The following is a 19,738-nucleotide window of genomic DNA, read 5'->3' on the forward strand; positions in this document are numbered from 1 at the left end:
TAAGCCTCCTCCTCTTACGGATCAGTGAGCGCCGCTTCAGAACCTTTCTATCGCCTTATCCAAGGATTAGCGACGATGAGTTCAAGAGTGATTCGGCCCTCTTAGTCTTGCAGCTTCATGCTCAGAAGTCCGTATAGGAGGTACTTAGTACTGCATATTTCGAGTCTTCATGAGGTATGCAAGCTCCCATAGTGTGACCCTGACTCCGGCGGCAAGAGAGCGCATTCTGTACGACCCGAAAGATTTGCCCGTTCGCATGGAGTTGTATCACTGGTTCCTCATGGCTATGCGATCGTGTCTATTTCCCCGGATGCACCGCTCCATTGTTAGGGAACGATATTCTGTATCGTGCTATAACACGTTAAGAGCATCTAACTCTCCGCTGATAAGACAAGGTACCTAGTGCAGCTAAGGATTTGATTGATTCTTCCGGGAGGCGGTTCCAGTAGCAAGCTGGAGGCGCAACTGAGGATAAGGCTTCATAAAATAAAGTACCCCCGGGTATCAGCTCTGGCGAGGAACCTCCGCGCGAAATTCAGGTAGTGATAGCACAGGTTCTTGTGCGTTTTCCCATGATTGGTGTAGACTCGCTCTCTAGGGTCGGGATCCCGTAGGATATTATATACCCCTGAATCTGTAGAACCTGATCTAGTGGCCACAACCAACACGCCGCTGCTCTATCGTTGTGGGATGTATATCGAAACGGGGGTTACGGAAGCAATCCCACATGGTGCACTGCTCGTCTTACAGCCGATATGTCTGTGCTAAATCTTGTGAATCGAACCGACGCATAGCTCAGCCGCACTATTATCGAGTTGCCTAAGAAAGATATTGTTAGTCTTTTGAAAAACTCATTCAGCAGCCTGCTGCTCAGCCACACGTACCCCACTATCCACCCGCTGTGAACATCACTTGGTCGACTAACCCGACCGAGTCTAGATGGCTAACTAGTGTGTGGTGGGGTGTGGCTACGTTGTTCAGCTCGGAATCGCGGATGCTAGGCTGCCACGTACCTTGAGAAGATGTGACGGTCGGTTCGAGAAACAGCGGGCGCGCAAAGGTTCCATTGCAGGAGGCCGGCCAGTAGAGGACATGTATTTCGTAGGGCTCCTGTCTGCAAGTCTCCGTGCGTTAGCGGCCTCGCGGTCAATTTAGTTGGGCGGTTGGTGTTGGGATCCACGAGTCAAGGATGGCGGGGCAGTTGGTTTCCGAGGGGAAAGGAGCTGACGGTCGGACGTTTCCACGTCCCCTCATCTATCACCACTTGCTAACGATTGGTTTGATCCCCTTGGGCGACTCACTGCTTAATCCATAAGAGGAGCGATCGCTCCTTGTCTGACATTTTTCACCTTTTGCATTCTCTTTCTCCCGTTCTTCAGTCATTTCCAGCGACCGCGGCCTAGCCATGTCTCACAACCAGGATGATCTGGCTTACGGCCGGTACCATGGCGATTCTCAGCGTGCCGACGAACAGGGCAGCGCAAGGAGCCTCGTCGGAGACACTTTCAACATGCTGAAGAGCAAGTATAAGACGCACCAGAGCTCTCAATCGGGAGCTCCGCCAGGCAGCCAGAATCAGCCGCCTTCGCAGGGCTATGCACCACCAACATATGGCGTGAGCTACATTGATCTAGGACAATAGGCTGGCATGAATTGAGCGCTAATTACTTCCACAGAGCCCGTACGATCAGAACCCCGTACAGAACCCCGGGCAGAGCTACCCGTCGTACAATAGCCCCGGCCCGAACCAAAGTTCGTCGAACCAAGGAAAACCCCCGAAGCAGGATAAAATGTCGGGTTTGTTTGGGAAGTTCCAAGGCGTCGTCGCGGACCTTGGAGGCGAGGTCGCTCAGCGTTTGGGAACTGCTATCGACCCCCAAGGGTACGCGGAATACGGCGCAAAGCCGCAATCTCAGCATCGCTTCGGCAGTTTTGCTCCCCATCGTCAGGGAAATGATGTTCAGTGGTACGTCGATGGGTGCTCGTATTTCTATGCTGTCTCCAAGGCGCTGGAGACTGCCAGGGAGTCAATTTGGATTCTGGACTGTAAGTTATCCGCGGAGGAAAGCTGGGCAACCGGAATCTAACGTTCTTAGGGTGGCTGTCGCCCGAACTGTACCTCAGACGGCCTCCGGCGAAGAATGAACAGTATCGACTAGATCGCTTGTTACATGCAGCGGCGCAACGTGGAGTCAAGGTCAATATCATCGTCTACAAAGAGGTCACGCAGGCGTTGACTCGTACGTTAACCTGATTTCCTACTGCGGAGCCACGCTAATGTGCCCAGTTTCGTCTCACCACACGAAGCATCATCTAGAGGACCTCCATCAGAACATTGCCGTCTTCCGGCATCCCGATCACCTTCCCGACCGACAAGGCTTGGCCGCTTCAATTACATCATCCCTTTCAAACCTGTCTCTAGACGCGCTGAAGCTTGGTCAGATGTCTGTAGACGCCATGAAGGGCGTTTATGGCATTCACGAGGGCATGATATTGTACTGGGCTCATCACGAGAAGCTTTGTCTCATTGATGGCGCTGTTGCTTTTATGGGTGGGCTAGATCTCTGTTACGGGCGCTGGGACACCCATCAGCATGCCCTCTCTGATGTTCACGACAACCCCAGCGACATTGTATTCCCTGGCCAGGATTATAACAATGCCCGAGTCCTTGACTTCACCGACGTTGCTCACCCGGACCAGAACAAACTCGACCGAACAAAAACATCTCGTATGGGCTGGTCTGATGTAGCTGTGAGCTTCCATGGTCCCGCCGTGGCAGATCTGAGGCATCTGTTTGTGGAACGCTGGAATTTCCTCTATGATACCAAGTACCAGTCCCGAAATAATCCAAGGTTTTCGAAGCTGGTGCTCTACGGCCACCCCGGTCAACAGTCACACTCTCAGCAACAGCAAGGTACCCAGCAACAGCCTCCTTATCAGCCTGGCTCCCAGCAGCAACCGGGGCAGCAATCGTATTCTCCGTCTCCACAACCACCTGCTCAGTCGGATTACTCGACTCAGCCGAGCTGGAATCTACAGCAATCTTCGTATCAAACTGGTCAGCAACCGCCTTCGCACCAGTCGTACTCTCCTCAGCCGCCTGCTAGCCAATCGCCACAGCCAAACTATAGCCAACAGCAATCTTATCAGACCGGTCAGCAGCAGCCCGTCCCGCAAGCATATACACCTGGGCAGCACCCTCCTGGCCAGTCGTCCCAGCCCAATTATGCGCCGCAGCAGGCTTCTTATCAACCGGCACAGCATCAATCTAGCGCTCCATCGTATCCTTTATCCACTCAGCCAGTAAATCAGTCGCCTCAAGAAATCTATAGCCATCAGCAGTCTCCTCCTCCTCATCAACATGGCCAGCAGTTCCATTCCCCTTCACCACAGCCAAGCTGGAATCAGCAGCAAGCCGATCAACAGTCACACCCCGGAACCCCACAGGCTTCTGCTCAAACTTCCCAGCAATCCTACTCATACTCGGCTCAGTCGTTCCCTCCACCTCCCTCAGGACCGCCACCATCACAGAGCTCTGGTCCAGGGCAGTCGCCGTACTTCCCTCCTCCGCCTTCTCAGCCGACTCAAGATGCTTCATACTCTAGCTCGCGAGGTGCTTTCGACTACTACGACGATGGGCAAGGTGACCGTGACCGGGCATCTGGCGGGAGACCAGGACACGGATCCGGAGGTCACGGGTCTGCATCCAGTTTTGTGCCTCGTCGCTTCCGCGAGAATTTTGATTCTCTTCGTGGAGAATTGGCAGGCCAGATTCATCAATATCAAGACAAACTCACTAGTGGCGCCTTGGGGCGACCTCAGCAGCGCGGCAACATGACCTGCCAGATTCTGCGTAGCTGTGGAAAATGGAGTAACGGCACTCCGACCGAACATTCCATCGCAGATGCATACTGCGAGATCATCCGCAACAGTGAACACTTTGTTTACATCGAGAACCAGTTCTTCATCACTGCGACTGGTGACAAGCAAAAGCCTGTGAAGAACCAGATCGGTACGGCGATTGTTGAGCGTATTCTTCGGGCAGCTCGCGCTGGTCAAAAGTACAAGATCATCGTTGTCATCCCCACAGTTCCATGCTTTGCTGGAGACCTCGCAGATGAAGCTGCCCTTGGCACTCGGGCCATCATGGAATTCCAGTACAATTCCATCAACAGAGGGGGCAACAGCATAATGGAGCTTATCGCTAAAGAGGGGTACAACCCCATGGAGTACATTCGGTTCTACAATCTCCGCAACTATGACCGGATCAAGTATACCGACCCTAGACTAGCCCCTCAGTCCACTGGCAGCGGGTTCGGACCCGCTCATCGCCCTGCCTTTGATACATCTTCTGTCTACCAATCGAATACTCCATCACCAGCCCCAGGTCCCAAATCGGGCGCTGGGAGATGGGATACTGTGAGCGCGTGCTACATGCTCAACGGTCCAGACCTTCGGAATATTCCTTGGGACGGTCCGAGCGAAGCGGAGATTGACGCTTTTGTCACAGAAGAACTCTATGTCCACTCTAAGGTCAGTTAAACTTTCCCAAATCACAGAATCTTTCTAACCGAACAGGTTATGATTGCCGATGATCGTGTTGTCATTTGCGGATCCGCCAACATCAATGACCGGTCCCAGCTGGGAGACCACGACTCGGAAATCGCGGTTCTCATTGAGGACACGACCCCTGTTCAGTCGGTGATGAATGGAAGGCAGTGGATGGCCAGCCGTTTCGCCTCTTCCCTTCGACGCCACCTCTTCCGAAAGCACCTGGGCCTGCTTCCCCCGCAGGACTACGAGCATGTCAATGACCATTTTGACTTTGACTCCCCTGAAAGCCAAGTTGTTGCTGACCCACTGGCGGACACGTTCCTCAGCCTTTGGAACACACGGGCCCATACCAACACCGAAGTCTTTAGAGAAGTCTTCCACTCTGTTCCCGACGATACAGTGCGCAACTGGACCACATACAAGGAGTTCTATGGATACTACTTCAAGAATGCAGACAAGCAGGCATTCGGCGAGAAGATAGATGGCGCGCCGGCACCGTACAAGTACGGGCATGTAGTCTCCGAGAAGTTCCCAGGCCTTGAGGGTGTACAGCGTGTCAAAGAGCTTCTCAGTCAGGTGAAGGGAACATTGGTGGAGATGCCACTAATGTTCCTGTGCGAGGAGGATGTGGCTGAATCGGGATTGACGCTTAATGATTTGACAGAGCCTCTCTACACTTAGTCTGCCATTCTCCTGTCGAGTATTTCTTTGTTCATTTAAGATCCGTGGCGATTTTCTTGTTTCCCTTCAGCCATGTCTTGGCCTTCGCGATGGTATTGTCGACGAGGAACAATATGAATTTCTCGTGCTCTGATTGGTCAATGCAACCACATCCCATCTATAATGTTTTGCTCGAGTACTGCCAGTAACACAACAATCCAGCCTGCAACCTGCAGTTGTCCCACATGGATGGGTCGCTTATCTTTGTCTTTAATACTGTTCACTACTACTGATTGCACCCTCGCACGTGGAGACTAATTCTTTATCTCCAGCCCAGGGGCAGGCCCTCGATAACGAGAACCAGAGGTAGAACTCGTAGAGAAACTCAAGTCCAACTTGAAAGATCCGAGACTTAATATTGTCTTCTTTTACGCAGTCTTCGATCAGCGTCTGCAATTGGCCCTGCTCTGAGGAACAATCGTAAGCCTCTTGCCTACGCCACCCGGTCTGCAGGCGGGAGACATTCATGTCTGCCAGAAGAATACCACATGGGAGAACCACGTGCAGGTGCTCTCTCGTGCTTTCATTCACCCTCTGCAGCTCTGGAACCTTCGTCTGCACCCAAAACAGGATCTCTGTCGCAGTCTTCCGCTTTATCCCGGTTCTTCAACAATCTGCTCAAAACACACGCATAACACACTACTGTGCTAAGCGAGACTAAGGTCAGCCTAAAAACCTATAAGTACCCCCTCGAGGTCCTCCCAAGTTCCCTTCTTCTTCTCCTCATCATCTCACAGTTTGATTCTACTTTCACTTTCAAATCTACTTTACAATCTTTTGCTTGACGCAAATACCAATCTCTCTCTCAATCAACATGTCTCCCTCTGAAATCGCTCAGCAGTCCACCGTTGTCAAGGGCATGACTTCCTATCTCCTTCTCCGTCTCCCCTGATCACTCTGTGTTCCTTCCCTCTTGTGACCAGCCAAGCTAACCATGTCTCTTGTTGTTCTACAGCCTCCCCCGGCGCCGGCTGCGTGGTCATGTAAATGATCCCCCAGATCTTCTCTCGTCTTGCAACCCAGGTCCCTCCTGGCTCTTGAACGATGATTCCAACCAAGCCAATCTCGATATCTGCCTGTTCGCCTCGTTCAACTTTTCCTTCCTGAACCGAATATCGTCCTCTCCACCGCGCCATGACCGCGAGCTTCTACAACCTCTTCACAACCAAAAAAAAAAAAAAAAAAAAAACAAAAAAAAAACACAAAATCCACAAAAACATGAGGAGCACAGCACTTGTGTTTGTGTCTTCTCTCTTACTCCTCACTTGGCATCTGCGTCTCGACACTGTCCTCATCGACATGACCTGACGCCATCTACCTGACGAGCTTACTCTCTTTTACGCTTTTACGAACCGAATTGCAATCCGAATCCGAAATGTCGCCTATCTTCGTTTATCTTCTGGTGGGAAAACTTGTACGTTAGTTTTTTTTCCGCCTAGGCAGACAAGAAGCGGTTTGGAGATGGTCTGTTTTCTCTCTTGTTTTCCCTTTGAGTTGAAAACCCTGGCTTGGTTGAGTGGGAACTGGGGGTCGTGTTTTTTCTTTTCCTCTACTACGAATGTACTTATTATCTTGCTGCACTAAGATATGGTCGGCTAAATGAATCCAATGGGACCTTTCTCGAAACTTGTCTTTTCCTTTCTTCACTCGTAGGTTGTTGTAGCCTGTAGACTGGTGTGTATGTGGACTTGGTGTGGTTGCTATCTCGATCTTGTTGTGTTTTCGTTTGTGGTTCGGCTTCGATGAGGGGTAACACTCGAGCTTTCTTCCATGGTATTTCACCATAGTTAAAGGGTTCTGTTCGAACTTGACGGTGCCGTCATAGACTTTCCCTTCTTTTCCTTCATCCCTTGTTGTTCGGCTACGAAGCGTAAGATGAGGTGTAACGTAACACTAAGAAGTTACGAATCCAAAATCCCCAGTCCTAAAAACGACGACGAACTCGTTTTCTCAACATTTCATTTCAAACGCTGGAGAACCAACATACAAATTCATATCGAGCGTCCTTCCCATCAATAGCAGAGATAAATGATCCTAGGAGTGCCTAAACCTCCGTCTCCCTCCTCAACGCATCAACTCTCGCAATGTCATCCGCACTCGGCTCCTGCAACTCCGCGTCTCCAAGAACAAAGACATCGCTCGCCACATCTTCAACCTGGTTCACGAGATGCGAAACCAGTTCTACGGACCGTGCCATTCCAATCTTCATCATGTCTTCGCCGACAGCGGCCTCAATCTTCCCGTCTCCGCCATTTGCGGGGAGGTCAGCGGTAAATGCCGCCAGGATAGCCTTGAGTGGTTCGAGGAAGCGGGTGCGGAAGTAGATATAGGTTTTTTCGAGTTGAAGAGCCTTTCGAAGGTTCGGCGAGGAGAGCAGAATGTAGTAAAGGGTTAAAGCGGAATGAATTGCGGGGCTGGCGCTTTGTGTGAAGCGATTCCAGGGGGTTACCAGGTCGCCAGGGCCGGTGGTGAGGTCGAGTGTTAGAACTGGGGAGGTGTAGAGGAGGGGGAAGAGGACGGAGAAGTAGTGGGGGTTGAGGAAGATGTTAGTGGTGGAGTCTCTGGCTGCGGCCAGGATTTCGTTCTTGAGCCAGTCAATTGCGCGGTCTTTGAGGGTGCGATAGTAGTCGTCTTCAAGGACTTTACGGATCACTTTGAACCGCGCGATTTGGGAGGGGTTATTGTGGATGACTGTTGCGGGGACTCTCCGGACGGTGGTGTAAGTTTGGCGAACAGTGCAGGCCGTTAGCGACACGATGAAGTCAATGAATTCAGTTTCGTCGGCAGGCGGGTAGACGGGTTGTTGTAGGGATAGGATCGTCAGCACGAGCAGGGAGTCTAGTAAGACCTGCGGCTGTTCAAATGCCACCTCGTCTAATGTGCAGAACTTTCCGACAAAGTTGTTGAAGATGCGTGCCAGATCGGGATAAATTTGGATCAATGAAGGCTTCCCAGACGAGAACAGTTGCGAGACTGCACCTCTGGCGGCGAGTAGAAGCAAAGATCCATGTCTTTCCAGTGGAATGTCCTCAACTTTCTTGGGATGCTCTTCAAAATCCAACGGCGGTGGCTGTGTTTCGGGTGATTGCAGGACAACTTGGAGAAGGTCGGCATCGGTCAAGCCAATGTCTTGAGAGAGTGCCTATTCAGGTCAGTGTACGGAATCTCTGAGACAGATCCAGAGTACCTACAGTAATCTTCGCGATGATCGCGTCCCTCTCTCCCAGCTGCTTAGTCTCTGTGTAGACAGTTGTAGGAGAGCCTGTTCCAGGCATACGTGTCTCAGGCTGGAATTTCTCTTGCAGTCGGATGGCCCACGACATCCCTGGGTCCATCGGACCAGAGCAGCTCAACAAGTACGACTTCAGAAGCTCGATCAAGCCGAATTGCAAGAATCGCTTTATGAGCAATGTCTCTTCGCTAACACCCGGCTTCGGCGAGCTAATCTCTGCTTCGGGATCTGGGGCAGAAGCTTCCGCGACTCGGAGCACGGTCGAATCGCTTGGAGCTCTAGGAGGCGGCGGAGGTCGTTTCGTGGGGGAAACGTCTCTCATGAATTCCAGGAGCGCAAGGGTGGTTTCATTCGTTGGCATTGAGGTATATGCTTCGAGGGCGGCCTGAAGGGATGTCGCAAGGAATCGGCTTGGGGATTTTGTCTGGATACGAGTGTGGAGGACCGAGAGCATTGCGACGAGTGTATTGAATTGGAGCACGTGAAGAGGGACGGATGTGGTCTCCGCAGCACCCTTGTTATCAGCACTAAGCTCGACGCCTGCAAGTTGTGTCCCTAGGTCTTTTACCTCGCCCTTGTCCTCGCCCTCGTTCTCGACTTCATCGTCCGCGGGGTGCAAGTGCATTAAAGCATCTGAGACTCGTAGGATGACTTCTCGTGGATTTCCGAGCCGCGCCACGTCCTGAAGACACTCTGAAGATGCCGGGAGCATAGGAAGTAGCATCTTTACTAGGTCCCAGCCGATATTCGTTGTTAAGGTCTCATCTTGAAGCAGTCTGTGGAGGATCGGTAGGCGAGCGGGGGTTAGCTGGTACTCCAGCAAAGTGAGGTAGGTGAGGTAGTCGGTTGCCGGGGGGAGGGCCTGAATGAGAGGATCATCCTGGGCCATGGAGATCGATCGATTCACAGACGACATCTTGATTGAAGAAAGTTGCAATGGCAAGGGGTGAGGGAATGAAGGTGAGGTCAAGCTCCAGAAAAGAAGGGTCTCCTGCTCTTGGCGTCCACGACGCGTGCCCCGCAGATGACATCACTGGCTGCTCAGGAACAATTCTATAATTAACTTGACACTCTCATAAAACACACACAACTATTTAGAACCGAAGCTTCTGCATCCCAGATTCGACTAGGATCTGCTCTATCTTTCTGTGTCCCTTAGTCCCGGCAAGATCAACCGCAGTTTGTCCTTGATCCGTCTTCAAGGTTTGGTCTGACCCCGCTCGCAACAGTGCTTGAACAATCTCGATATGTCCCTCGTTAGAAGCACAGTGCAAAGCCGTCCATCCACTCTCCTGAGCAACGTTTGGGTCCGCTCTCCACGAAAGCAAGAATTGAACCATGCTTGTGCGGCCGTTATATGCGGCGATCGCTAAGGCAGTCCACCCAGCGTTCGTCTTGGCCGAAATATCTGCGCCGTTCTCTAGGAGGACGGTCGCCGCTTGCAGATTACCCTTTCCAGCTGCTCCGTGCAGTGGAGTCCAATTGGTGTTGTTTGTTGCATTGATGCTTGCACCACGTCGAATAAGTGTCTTAATGGTATCTGTGTATTCCTCTCGCGATGCAATTCCCAACGAGGTCCACCCAGCTTCGTCGCGTGCTTCGATGTCTGCTCCCCTGTCAAGAAGGACTTCCGCCACCGCAGTATGCCCGTTCGAGGCCGCTAGAGTTAGTGGAACCCAGCCATTGTTACTGCGAGGACCAATGTCCGCTCCCCTTCTCAGAAGCAGTTTCACTATCTCCAGATGACCATTTTCAGCTGCAGAGCTCAGCGGTGCCCGGCCTCCCGAGTTGCGAATGGTTAGGTCCGCCCCACAGGCAAGAAGAGACTGAACCACCTTGATATAACCACGGTAACATGCAATATGCAGCGGTGTCCAATCATCTTCAGCTGCCTTGTTGGGGTCGGCACCTAGCTCGAGGAAAAGGTCAACAATTTCGTTATGGCCCTTAGATGCTGCTCTATAAAGCGGCGTCTCCCGTTCGTTGTTTGCGGTAGACTTATCCGCGCCATGTTTGAGCAGTGCCATCACATTATCCAGAGATCCATTGCTAGCAGCCAAGTTCAAGGGAGTCCAACCCTTTGTGGTTGCAATCGCATGGTCTGCACCTCCAGCGAGCAGCAACCTCGTCACTTCGACGTAGCTATTTGCGGCCGCGGCGCCGAGCGGGCTCCAGTTTTCCTCTCCCATAGCCTTATTGGGATCTGCTCCACGGTCGAGCAGGAGCTTCACCGTCTCGACGTGACCGTTACTCGCTGCTGTGTACAAAGGTGTTGTTCCGCTATCCGCGGTTGCGTTGATATTGGCACCATGGCCCAACAAAACAGCTGCCACCGCCGTATAGCCCTTGTCAGAGGCGGAAATAAGTGGCGTCCATCCAGTCGAATTAGGTCGATCTACATCCGCCCCCTGCTCGCACAAGTACTGTACCACGTCCAAATGATTCCCTCGGGCCGCCATGTGGATTGGGGTCCAATTTCCGTCCGGTAATCCTTCTGATTTGTCCACTCCATGCTGCACGAGCACTTTGACAGTGTTCAGTTTCCCTTCTTTGGCTGCGGAGTAGATTGGTGTTTGTCCATCAACTGTGGGTTGATTTGGATCTGCCCCGTACTCGATCAGGAGGACTACTGCGCCAGGGTGGCCATACGTCGCAGCTGCGCTGAGAGGGGTAAACCCGTGCTCGTTTCCTGATGTGTAGTCCGCTCCGTGATCTATGAGATACTTCAAAATCTCTGTGTGTCCACTCACCGCAGCCGAGTATGCGGGCGATTGCCCTATCTCGCCAGTCGCAAGTATATCTGCTCCGATCGAGACAAGCCTTTTTATCTCTTCAAAATTGCCTGTGCGAGCTGCGATATTGTAAGGTGAAGGTTGAGGCCTGTCATCAACGGACTCCGAGTCAGCATCCGATTGCATGGCCTGTGCGTATGAAGGAGGTGGCGCAGAACTATGGCCATCTTGCTCTTGCACTACAGGTTGAGGTAAAGGAGAAGTAGCCATGAAGGAATGAAACGACCATCCAGCCTTCGCCATGCCTTCCATAGAAACCAGCAGTCTATGTCTTTCGGAATCCTCCTCGCTTGACACGAAAGATAGCTTCTTAGCAGTCGCAATCCCTGCCTCGAGCTGCTTGATCTCGATATCCAATACAGAAAGATGAGAGTGTTTAAGCTGTATTGCTGTCCCATCATGAAGGCTCATGCACCTGACTCACGTTCGCTTAGCCTTCAGCTGCGCCAGTTATATCGCCGGAATATACTCACATTCTCATTATAGTCGCACCAACTTTCAGAGTCAAGTAATTGGCCACGAGCCAGCCGCGGTATGTTGAGATGGCTCGTATTTTCAAACCCAAGGTCCAAGCCTTTGCATGGACCTTGAAGACCGTACGGTCACGACCGCTATTCACGATCGGCTCTATCTTCTTCTTCAACTGCCGGAGCGCTAATCCGGTACTGTCCAGCACGCCCTGGACACTCGGCCACATACCGAAGCTTGCAGCTGGGTGGATCATCAATGATGACGAATGAGACATCCAGGTTCGGTTTATCTCATCCAAGACGAGGACCGTGTTCTGAAGGTCCCGACCAAGCCCGGCAATCGTGAGGTCCGAATCTGGAACCTTGTCATGGATGATGCTGTCTGTGAAGCTGTTGATCTATCACAGTGTTGGTTTCACAATCTAAAGGTATTTCGAGCGGAGGCTCACCTCAAAACATAACGCTCTGAGAGCTGCTGCAGTTGCAGCGATTGATAGTGGATCCATCGTGAGTATTGCTTGATTCGAGCAACCCTTTTTCTATGAAATAGCACTGAGGAATCAACTGCCATTTCTATTCGGGGAGCTGAATGCCGTGAAGAGGGGATCTCGTGTCCAGCCTATCCTGGAGCCACGTGATTCTGTGATGCTCTAGTTCGTATTGGCAGCAGAAAAAGAAAGTTTCAGCCCGAAGTGATTCGCGAGGCCACTTCCAACTTCTCTGAGAACGGCAATGATCGATCAGTCACTGTCGCATCGTTGATATTGGTTGGCTGAAAGTCAGCTGCGGATGCTTTATCCATCCAGCACCGCTTGATCTGTCTCGATTCCCAGCCAAGCATGTGCCAATCGAGCTCAGTTACAACATCAGCGTATACCGCTTTAAATGGCATTTTCTTAATTCATCGTTGAATTCAGAACCAGGCGCCTTTGGATTTGGACCGAAGAGCAGGTAGAGCTCAAGCTCTCATACCATTCCCGTGGAGGAAATCGTTGCATATCACGGAGACGGAGATATATAATCGGCCCCGGCACATGCATAACCGATGATTGCACTCATCTTCCCAAGACCACTTGGGGCGGTTTTCTGCTAGGCAAACCATTGTTATTGCACGGTTCCCCAAGAGCAGCGATAGTCTCCTGGCCTTATTGATCCAATAAAAAGGAACCGTTGCTGAGTTATGTGGTCTTTGATGCTTCGTTCTGTGCCTCGCGAGACATGAGTTGCATCAAGCTTCCCCGCATTCTCCTTGGCAGTCCTTTTCCTGACGTCGACTCGACGAGAAATTTAACCCAAACACTTCGTAAGTCCGCGAAATATCCCCGTGGTCGGATCATCACCGGGCGATGATTCCGCTTTTGCTGTCCTGCGAAGCTTTGGTCTCGCGAAGCCATTCCACTTCGCTGAATGTCGAGCAGAGGTGCTCTCGAAGATAATTGCCGGAGTGATGCCCCAGTCTCTGCACGAAGGCAAGGACCCGGAGGCCAAGAAGGCCGGAGTTAAGGACAAAGAACCCCCGGTGTGGACGGAGAAATAGCCTCTCAATTTCCGTTACCCGTGAGAGGAGCACAAACCGAACTTTGCGGGCTGCCGGTGTGGACATTTTCAAGCTGAGATATGCATGATGGTGGTAAGCACATTGGTACGGCGCTAAGGGTTGACGAAGCTACAGACGCAGGTGTCTAGTCGGCAGTGATCCTCCCGCAGCTCCATGCAGGCGCCACAAATTGTGTTTCCACTTTCTGATCCGGTGGACCCGATCACACTCTCTTTGGCGTTTTCTAAAACGATCTTCGATTCACAGTTTGAAACCCCGCGTTGAACCAGGCAGTGGGGTGTCTTCTGCTGACGCCGATTACGGACGAGATGTCCTCGCGTTCCCTGCCATGTATATCTCGATGGCAACAGAAGTGTGTCGCCTGGTCAGTCACCGTGCTATCTTAGGCCCCATTGGAAAGGGTATACAACACACGATGTCCGTATACCAATGGTCCTCAGGCACCAAACGCTCCATATTCTCGATGACTTCCTTCACCTCAGCGAGAGAAGCTGCTCGATGCGGGGCGACAGGGATACCCTGGGCTGTACGATGATGTGTTTGTGCGGAGTCCGGACAATCTTGAACCGCCAACCTGTTTTCTGTTTCATTGGATATGAATGATCAGGCTTGCCGACCTTGAAGATAGCTTGTGACAGAATTGCTTTTACGGAGTATGGGATGCGGAGTAAGAATACCGCGTTATCATTCATACTCCCAGTCGACTGCCTTTGACTCTGCTATAAATTGGGTATCGCGCTCAGTGATTCTCTATCAGTTTCAAACCATCAGTCAGATCTGGTTCTGATTTCTGCTGAATCGTCTTCTCCGTTCGATTTTTCTTAAACCTAACATTTTGCTTTATCTCACTGTCTTTGCTCAAAGCACCATCTTACCATGGCTTTCAACTCCATACGACCAGTCTTTTCGCTGGTCAACCAGGAGGGACAGACATTTACAAACTCAGATCTCCATGGAAAATACTCTCTTGTCTTTTTTGGCTTTACCAACTGTGCCGTCGTCTGTCCCCGTGCGCTCAAGCGTCTGTCAGACGTTCTTGCAGGCCTTGGACCGGCTGCCGAGAGGGTCAATGTTTATTATATCTCCGTCGACCCTGCCCGTGACACCCCCGGTGTTATGAAAAACTTCATCACCAAGAGATTTCCCAAGTTCATTGGCCTAACTGGAACCAAGGAGCAGATTGACTCCGCGCGCAAGGAGTTCCATGTCTTCGCCAAGGCCAAGCATGATGCGAATGCCCTCGGAGGCTACGTCGTCCCTCACACAGCTATCACTTACCTTCTGGACATGGAAGGTTACATTGTCGACCACTTCAATGATGTTCTCACTTCTAAAGTTGTCACCGGGCGAGTTCTGGATAAAATCAAGAATGGACCAGACGCTCCTAGCGAAGGTGTACCCGAACCACCCAGCACTGGCAAAGTTGAATACGAGCAGGAGAGTCTGAAGCCTCTGGATGTCAAGATGGTCCAGTCTATCAGACATATCGGCAACCTGGCACGGCAGCTGAAGGGTGACTGGGCCAATATGATGGGCGCATCTGACCTCAACGACGGGTTTGGTGCATACCGTTACCAACTGGCATTCATGTACTATGCTCTGTCCCTCGCACATTTTCATCGTCTGCCAGCTGCCCCTGGATACTTTAGAGAGACCATGGAGCGTATGATCAAGAAGATGCTCGAGCCGGATGTCTGGTTCTACTGGCACGACGCAAGCACAGGCGGAGGTGCCATGCACACCCCACCAAAGCCAATGCTTTTCGACCCCATCGAGACAGACAACATCATGTACTCAGCCTACCTCCAGGTTATGACAGCCATGTACAACAGTCTGTACGACGACGATCGGTACCAAAAGCCGGGAGCGCTGACGTTCAAATACAATGTCTTCCTTTGGGGACCCCCTGAGGGATACGAGTTTGTCTGGGATCAAAACAAGGTGAATGACCAGATTTACCGGAACATGGTTAAGGAAGGCTACCTGGGTGTGGCCTGCGAACCCTGGTGTATTTATCAGGTCTGCAACCAGGTTCCGATCCTCGGATTTCGCCTGAACGATGCTTTGAAGGAAGATAGTGATGTCGCTGGTGAGGTCACCAAGGGTTATGTGGAAGCCTGGGAAACGAAAGGCGATGGTATTATCACCGATCAAGGTGTGTTCAACACGTTCTACATGACGCACCTCAATATGCCTGTCGCAGTCCCTGGTGGTAGCGGTGAAGCGTGGACGGGCTTCATGATGAATGCTTGGAACCACGAGCTGGTTCAAAAGAACTACGAATCTCGCATTGAGGAACTTTTGTTCCCGAAACCGGACGGTTCCCTGTCTGTGAACGTCGGGCCCCTCGACACCATGGAGACAAATCAGCTCTACCTCGCGACCGGAGGAGTTTGGGGTTGGATCGCTGCGTGGGCAACAGAAATGGGCGATGACGAGACAAGGGATCGGCTACTGTCCTACGCAGACAAGCACTTCAACCCTCGAGTCCAGAATGGTGGTCTGATGTATCCTCGCAACGACACGCTCTGGGACAAGGATCACAACTACGTGATGGTGTCGCCCATTCTCTCGAACGCCATTTTGCCGCTGACGCGATTGAATGTGAAGCACGGCTTGAAACGACTCTACGAGAATCCCTGGGGCGCGAAGAACCGTGCACACTACGACGAACCCGCTCTTGTCGAAGTTGACTTCAACGTCGACGTCTACCGTGCCGTGTATATCGCCTCGAGCCGCACCCTGCTCTTCGACGTTGCGGTTTTTGAAAACGGTGTTCATGGCAATGTTGCATTAGGCCGAGTCTTCGGCAAGGGCAACTGGACCCTCTTGCGTGATGGGCATGAAATCGCAAGCGGCACGAGCGACGTGCTTTCTGATCCCTCGCAGAACAAGGGCTTGCCCCGTATCCGCCGTGGAGGACACAACCTAGCATCTCCTTTGGGTTGGGCTTACATGGGTAAGACCGATTCGGGCCTCAAGCAGGAGGGTGACTTACTGCGCCTGTCTGTTACAGGCACCAAGGTGGTCTCTTATGAGCTGAAATGGGACGCTTAAGAACGAGCTGTTTGAATTGACCTCTAGCGACAGAGTCTACCGGGGTCTATTTTTGTATGTTTGTGTTAGTTGCTATGAGCAATCAATCGTTTTACTTGAATATCTAGAATCATGTCCGTATTTGTCGTACTTGCAGTACAACTTGCGCGGCCGAGTTTTGTCCATAAAAACTTGAAATTTAGCCCTCGAATTGGTGACTCCGGAGTCGGCGACTGAGCCGCGTGACTTTTTCCTAAGATGGTGACCACTTGACCACGGCTTCTTTTGCCGGTGATGTTGCTTGGCGCTGTATATATAAATCTGTCTTTGCGCTCTCTGAGGAGCTATCTACTCACTGCCACAAACCAGCCATACCTTCGTTGACCTTGAACTCTCCATCCCGCGAGTTGCGGGGAATTGATGGGTCGCGAAAACACATTTAACTTTTGCCTCTAGCTATTTAGAGACACTTATACTACGGAGTAGATGGTTACAATAACAATGGCGGTGACGGTGCAGACGCCGGCTCGTGAGCGTATACTACCAGCGTATTCCTCCAAAAGAGTAATACGACGATGTGGACCATGGGTGGTCTCGGCTTGCGGCCCGAGCAATTGCGGGCACAGGCAGGGCTGAAGCAAACATTCCCAATGCCAAGTTTTCCATGGCTTCGGAATTTCTCATGTCCTGGACAATTCGATGATATTTGACCAATGTATTTTGCGGTGACTTGGAAACACCGCACCAGACTGCGAGGTCTTCAGCAATCAGGAGAGGCAACCTGAAGAGATTGTGACCAGTCACAGACGGAGATGTGCCGATCATTAATGCACTATGAAGATGAATAAGGCTTGGTTCCTGGCGCCGTCGCACCCAGTTTCTGGAGAACGCGATCGGCAACCCAAGTTAGATTGAGGTTTCTACCATAAACCAACCACAATCCAAACCCAACATCATGCAATCTCAGTATTCAGGTGCGACTACGGCGTCTGGTATTGACTCTGATGTCATGATTAGATGAGTTAATATACTTGCAGACCCGAAGAAATTTCTTCCACCTGCGAGAGAATGTGGGCCTTGCCGGAGAGCCGAGAGCCATAGTCATGCTGCCGTTTGCGGCTGATGATTGGACTGAATCAGCAAAATGATGACTCGAGCATTAAGAATCAAGCAGCTGGAGCTGGGCCAGCTTGAGCGGAGAGTTTTTCTCGCCTGGGGCTCCATCAGCAAGGCCTTAGTCCCTGCCGCTATTCCGTGAACAGTAAATCGAGCATCATGCTTGATTTTCACGAGGCGTTTTCCCCCATCCGCGCCTTACCGATTTTCCGTGCCCCCATTTGCAATCAGGTCCATGATGCCCTCACCTCCACTTCCTTTTCTTCCTCTCTTTCCCCCTGCTTCGCTGTCTGCTCTTCAGACGTTTTGGTGTACAACAAGTCCACCAAGTCCCGCGCCCTTTAGCTCCGTTGTCCCCGGTCTTATATAGCGACTGCCGATCGATCTACATATTCGGCTGCTTCGGCTTACTTCTGCATTGTCTCCGCCGGTCAGACATTCAGAGTCCTCCATACAAGTTTCTTGGACCGGCCGTTTGCAAAGCCGATTCTGGCCCCTGTCACCTTCTAGAATCCGCGTCTGCATATCACCCTGGTTGGCTATAACCCTAATCCGCCGCATCCGAATACAACGAACCCCGGTCTCTGATCTCCGACCACGAGTGTGATCCCCTGAAGCGCGCAGCGTTACTCGGAGACACGCCCGTTAGTTCGCCAATGATCCGGGAAGGAGAAAGGTACACAAGAGAAAAGCGATAATTTGGGAGGTGCGACCTGTGATAGGTCCTGTCTCACCCATTTCATCTAAACGCGGAAACGGCAACCGAGATGCAGTCCTTCTACACGCCCGCGGCCTCAACGCATACCATCTCCTCCCGTGCTCCAGCCGCAGTCGATGAGCTGATCAGCAAATACTCTTCCACCATGTCCACCGCGACATCGTTCGGAAATCACACCCTGCCAAAGACGCGGCGGAATGTCTTACAACGGGCCACGGACCGCGTCCGGCTGGAGTACTACCGGTATGAAGTTACGTTTGGCCTCTACGTCATGACTCCCGGCGAGAAACTGGTCGCGAACACGTTTGTGCTTGTGGTCCTCGCGCTTCTCTTCTGGGCTTCACTCGTCTACTTCCCGGCGTTGCTCTACCACAAGCTCTCTCGTCTAGTTTGGCTTTTGACTGGCCAAAGCAGCGAGGAAGTTGGAGCTGCATTCGGAATTTTGGATACACACGGCGGCTCGATACCACGTTTTGCCGACTCAACGGTGCCATGAGATGCATTGCACCAATGCACGATCTACCCGCCTTCTAGAATCTTCCACCTGGGTAGGCGCCCCTCTTTTGGTACCATTTCTTGAATTGAAATAATGCAGACGCGGGGCATAATGACAAAGGTGAGCTTGGATACTGGATGGATGTGTTGTACGATGTTGTTTGCTAACCATAGCGCTTCTCCATAGACCTCGCCTGTTGTTCTTTACATTTTGGAGTTTGGAGCTCTTGGTTTTCTACATTTACAAACGGCGAATCGAGTTCGTCACTAATGATTTGACGGGAAAGACCGCCTATTTTGCGAGAACGACTACCGATTATAATGATACACGATGCGTCCGCGTTCTCGAAGCTCGAATGGTCTCCCAGGTGGAGTACTTGATCAAAAGCAGGAACGTCTGTTTACTCCACGCCGTCTTTTTTTTGGATCCTAGGGCCGAGTCGGGCATCGAATGCTTCCCGGAGTGTTTGTTTTGGGGTTCCTGTACTTTGGTTGATGTATAGAGCTGCATCCTCCATGTTGGACTGGCGATGATCATTCTTAGAGATCGAATAATGCTTAATGAACCTTGAATACATCTACCTAGAGAAGTATATCGTGACATCAGTCGCCAAGCCCAGTCTAGCTGAAGATGGATGAGCCTCAAGTGCTCAGCCACTTTGCACGATCGCGATAAAAATAAATTAAAACGTGTCTGGATGACAGCATGAGCCACGTCTGCTCAGCCATTTGCATAGCATCACTAGCATCATTTGACCCGTCGTCTCCTCGCCTGAGATTTGGCTCCAAAACAAGTACAAAATTTTGCTGGCCGATAACTAGACGCCAACGAAGATGCTGACGCAGCTTGCTCGATCGGCACCCCAAAAATAGTCCGCAAAACGACTGCCTAAGCCGCGCAAGCACAACAACAATTTCTTTCTCTGTCGTGCATTTTCCCCTCTTCATCTCTCGCTTTATTATCTTTGATAACCTGGGCTCTCGTTATTCGCTTGCTTGTACTCCTTATTCCTCACCCTCAACCTTGCCTTACCACGTTTCACGTGG

At 51.5% G+C, this 19,738-nt stretch overlaps 5 protein-coding genes across 5 annotated transcripts; 3 read left to right on the forward strand and 2 right to left on the reverse strand.

The window, feature by feature from the left end:
• Window positions 1–1,021: 1,021 nt before the first annotated feature.
• Window positions 1,022–5,496, forward strand: pld2 (putative phospholipase D (PLD)). The gene is made up of 5 exons (XM_071037441.1): window positions 1,022–1,615; window positions 1,677–2,046; window positions 2,097–2,240; window positions 2,288–4,533; window positions 4,579–5,496. The coding sequence occupies exons 1-5, from the start codon at window positions 1,406–1,408 to the stop codon at window positions 5,233–5,235; spliced, it is 3,627 nt and encodes a 1,208-aa protein (XP_070902802.1). The 5' UTR covers window positions 1,022–1,405; the 3' UTR covers window positions 5,236–5,496.
• Window positions 5,497–7,245: 1,749 nt separating this feature from the next.
• On the reverse strand, window positions 7,246–9,451 carry BJX68DRAFT_229768 (uncharacterized protein). The gene is made up of 3 exons (XM_071039099.1): window positions 9,075–9,451; window positions 8,466–9,008; window positions 7,246–8,416 (listed from the first exon to the last, which is right to left on the reverse strand). The coding sequence occupies exons 1-3, from the start codon at window positions 9,420–9,422 to the stop codon at window positions 7,319–7,321; spliced, it is 1,989 nt and encodes a 662-aa protein (XP_070902803.1). The 5' UTR covers window positions 9,423–9,451; the 3' UTR covers window positions 7,246–7,318.
• A 123-nt stretch (window positions 9,452–9,574) lies between these two features.
• Window positions 9,575–12,378, reverse strand: BJX68DRAFT_229769 (ankyrin repeat-containing domain protein). The gene is made up of 3 exons (XM_071039100.1): window positions 12,218–12,378; window positions 11,772–12,166; window positions 9,575–11,713 (listed from the first exon to the last, which is right to left on the reverse strand). Exons 1-3 carry the CDS (start codon window positions 12,272–12,274, stop codon window positions 9,601–9,603), a joined length of 2,565 nt encoding a protein of 854 aa, XP_070902804.1. The 5' UTR covers window positions 12,275–12,378; the 3' UTR covers window positions 9,575–9,600.
• A 1,732-nt stretch (window positions 12,379–14,110) lies between these two features.
• On the forward strand, window positions 14,111–16,416 carry BJX68DRAFT_193803 (uncharacterized protein). Its single transcript, XM_071037442.1, has one exon. It carries the CDS (start codon window positions 14,203–14,205, stop codon window positions 16,381–16,383), a length of 2,181 nt encoding a protein of 726 aa, XP_070902805.1. The 5' UTR covers window positions 14,111–14,202; the 3' UTR covers window positions 16,384–16,416.
• Window positions 16,417–18,142: 1,726 nt separating this feature from the next.
• BJX68DRAFT_193829 (serine palmitoyltransferase small subunit family protein) lies at window positions 18,143–19,046 on the forward strand. Its single transcript, XM_071037443.1, has 2 exons — window positions 18,143–18,812; window positions 18,879–19,046. The coding sequence occupies exon 1, from the start codon at window positions 18,246–18,248 to the stop codon at window positions 18,690–18,692; it is 447 nt and encodes a 148-aa protein (XP_070902806.1). The 5' UTR covers window positions 18,143–18,245; the 3' UTR covers window positions 18,693–18,812; window positions 18,879–19,046.
• The last annotated feature ends 692 nt before the right edge of the window (window positions 19,047–19,738 follow it).

The sequence above is a fragment of the Aspergillus pseudodeflectus genome (genome assembly GCF_044049435.1).
Source record: "Aspergillus pseudodeflectus strain CBS 756.74 chromosome Unknown BJX68scaffold_7, whole genome shotgun sequence".
NCBI lineage: Eukaryota > Fungi > Ascomycota > Eurotiomycetes > Eurotiales > Aspergillaceae > Aspergillus > Aspergillus pseudodeflectus.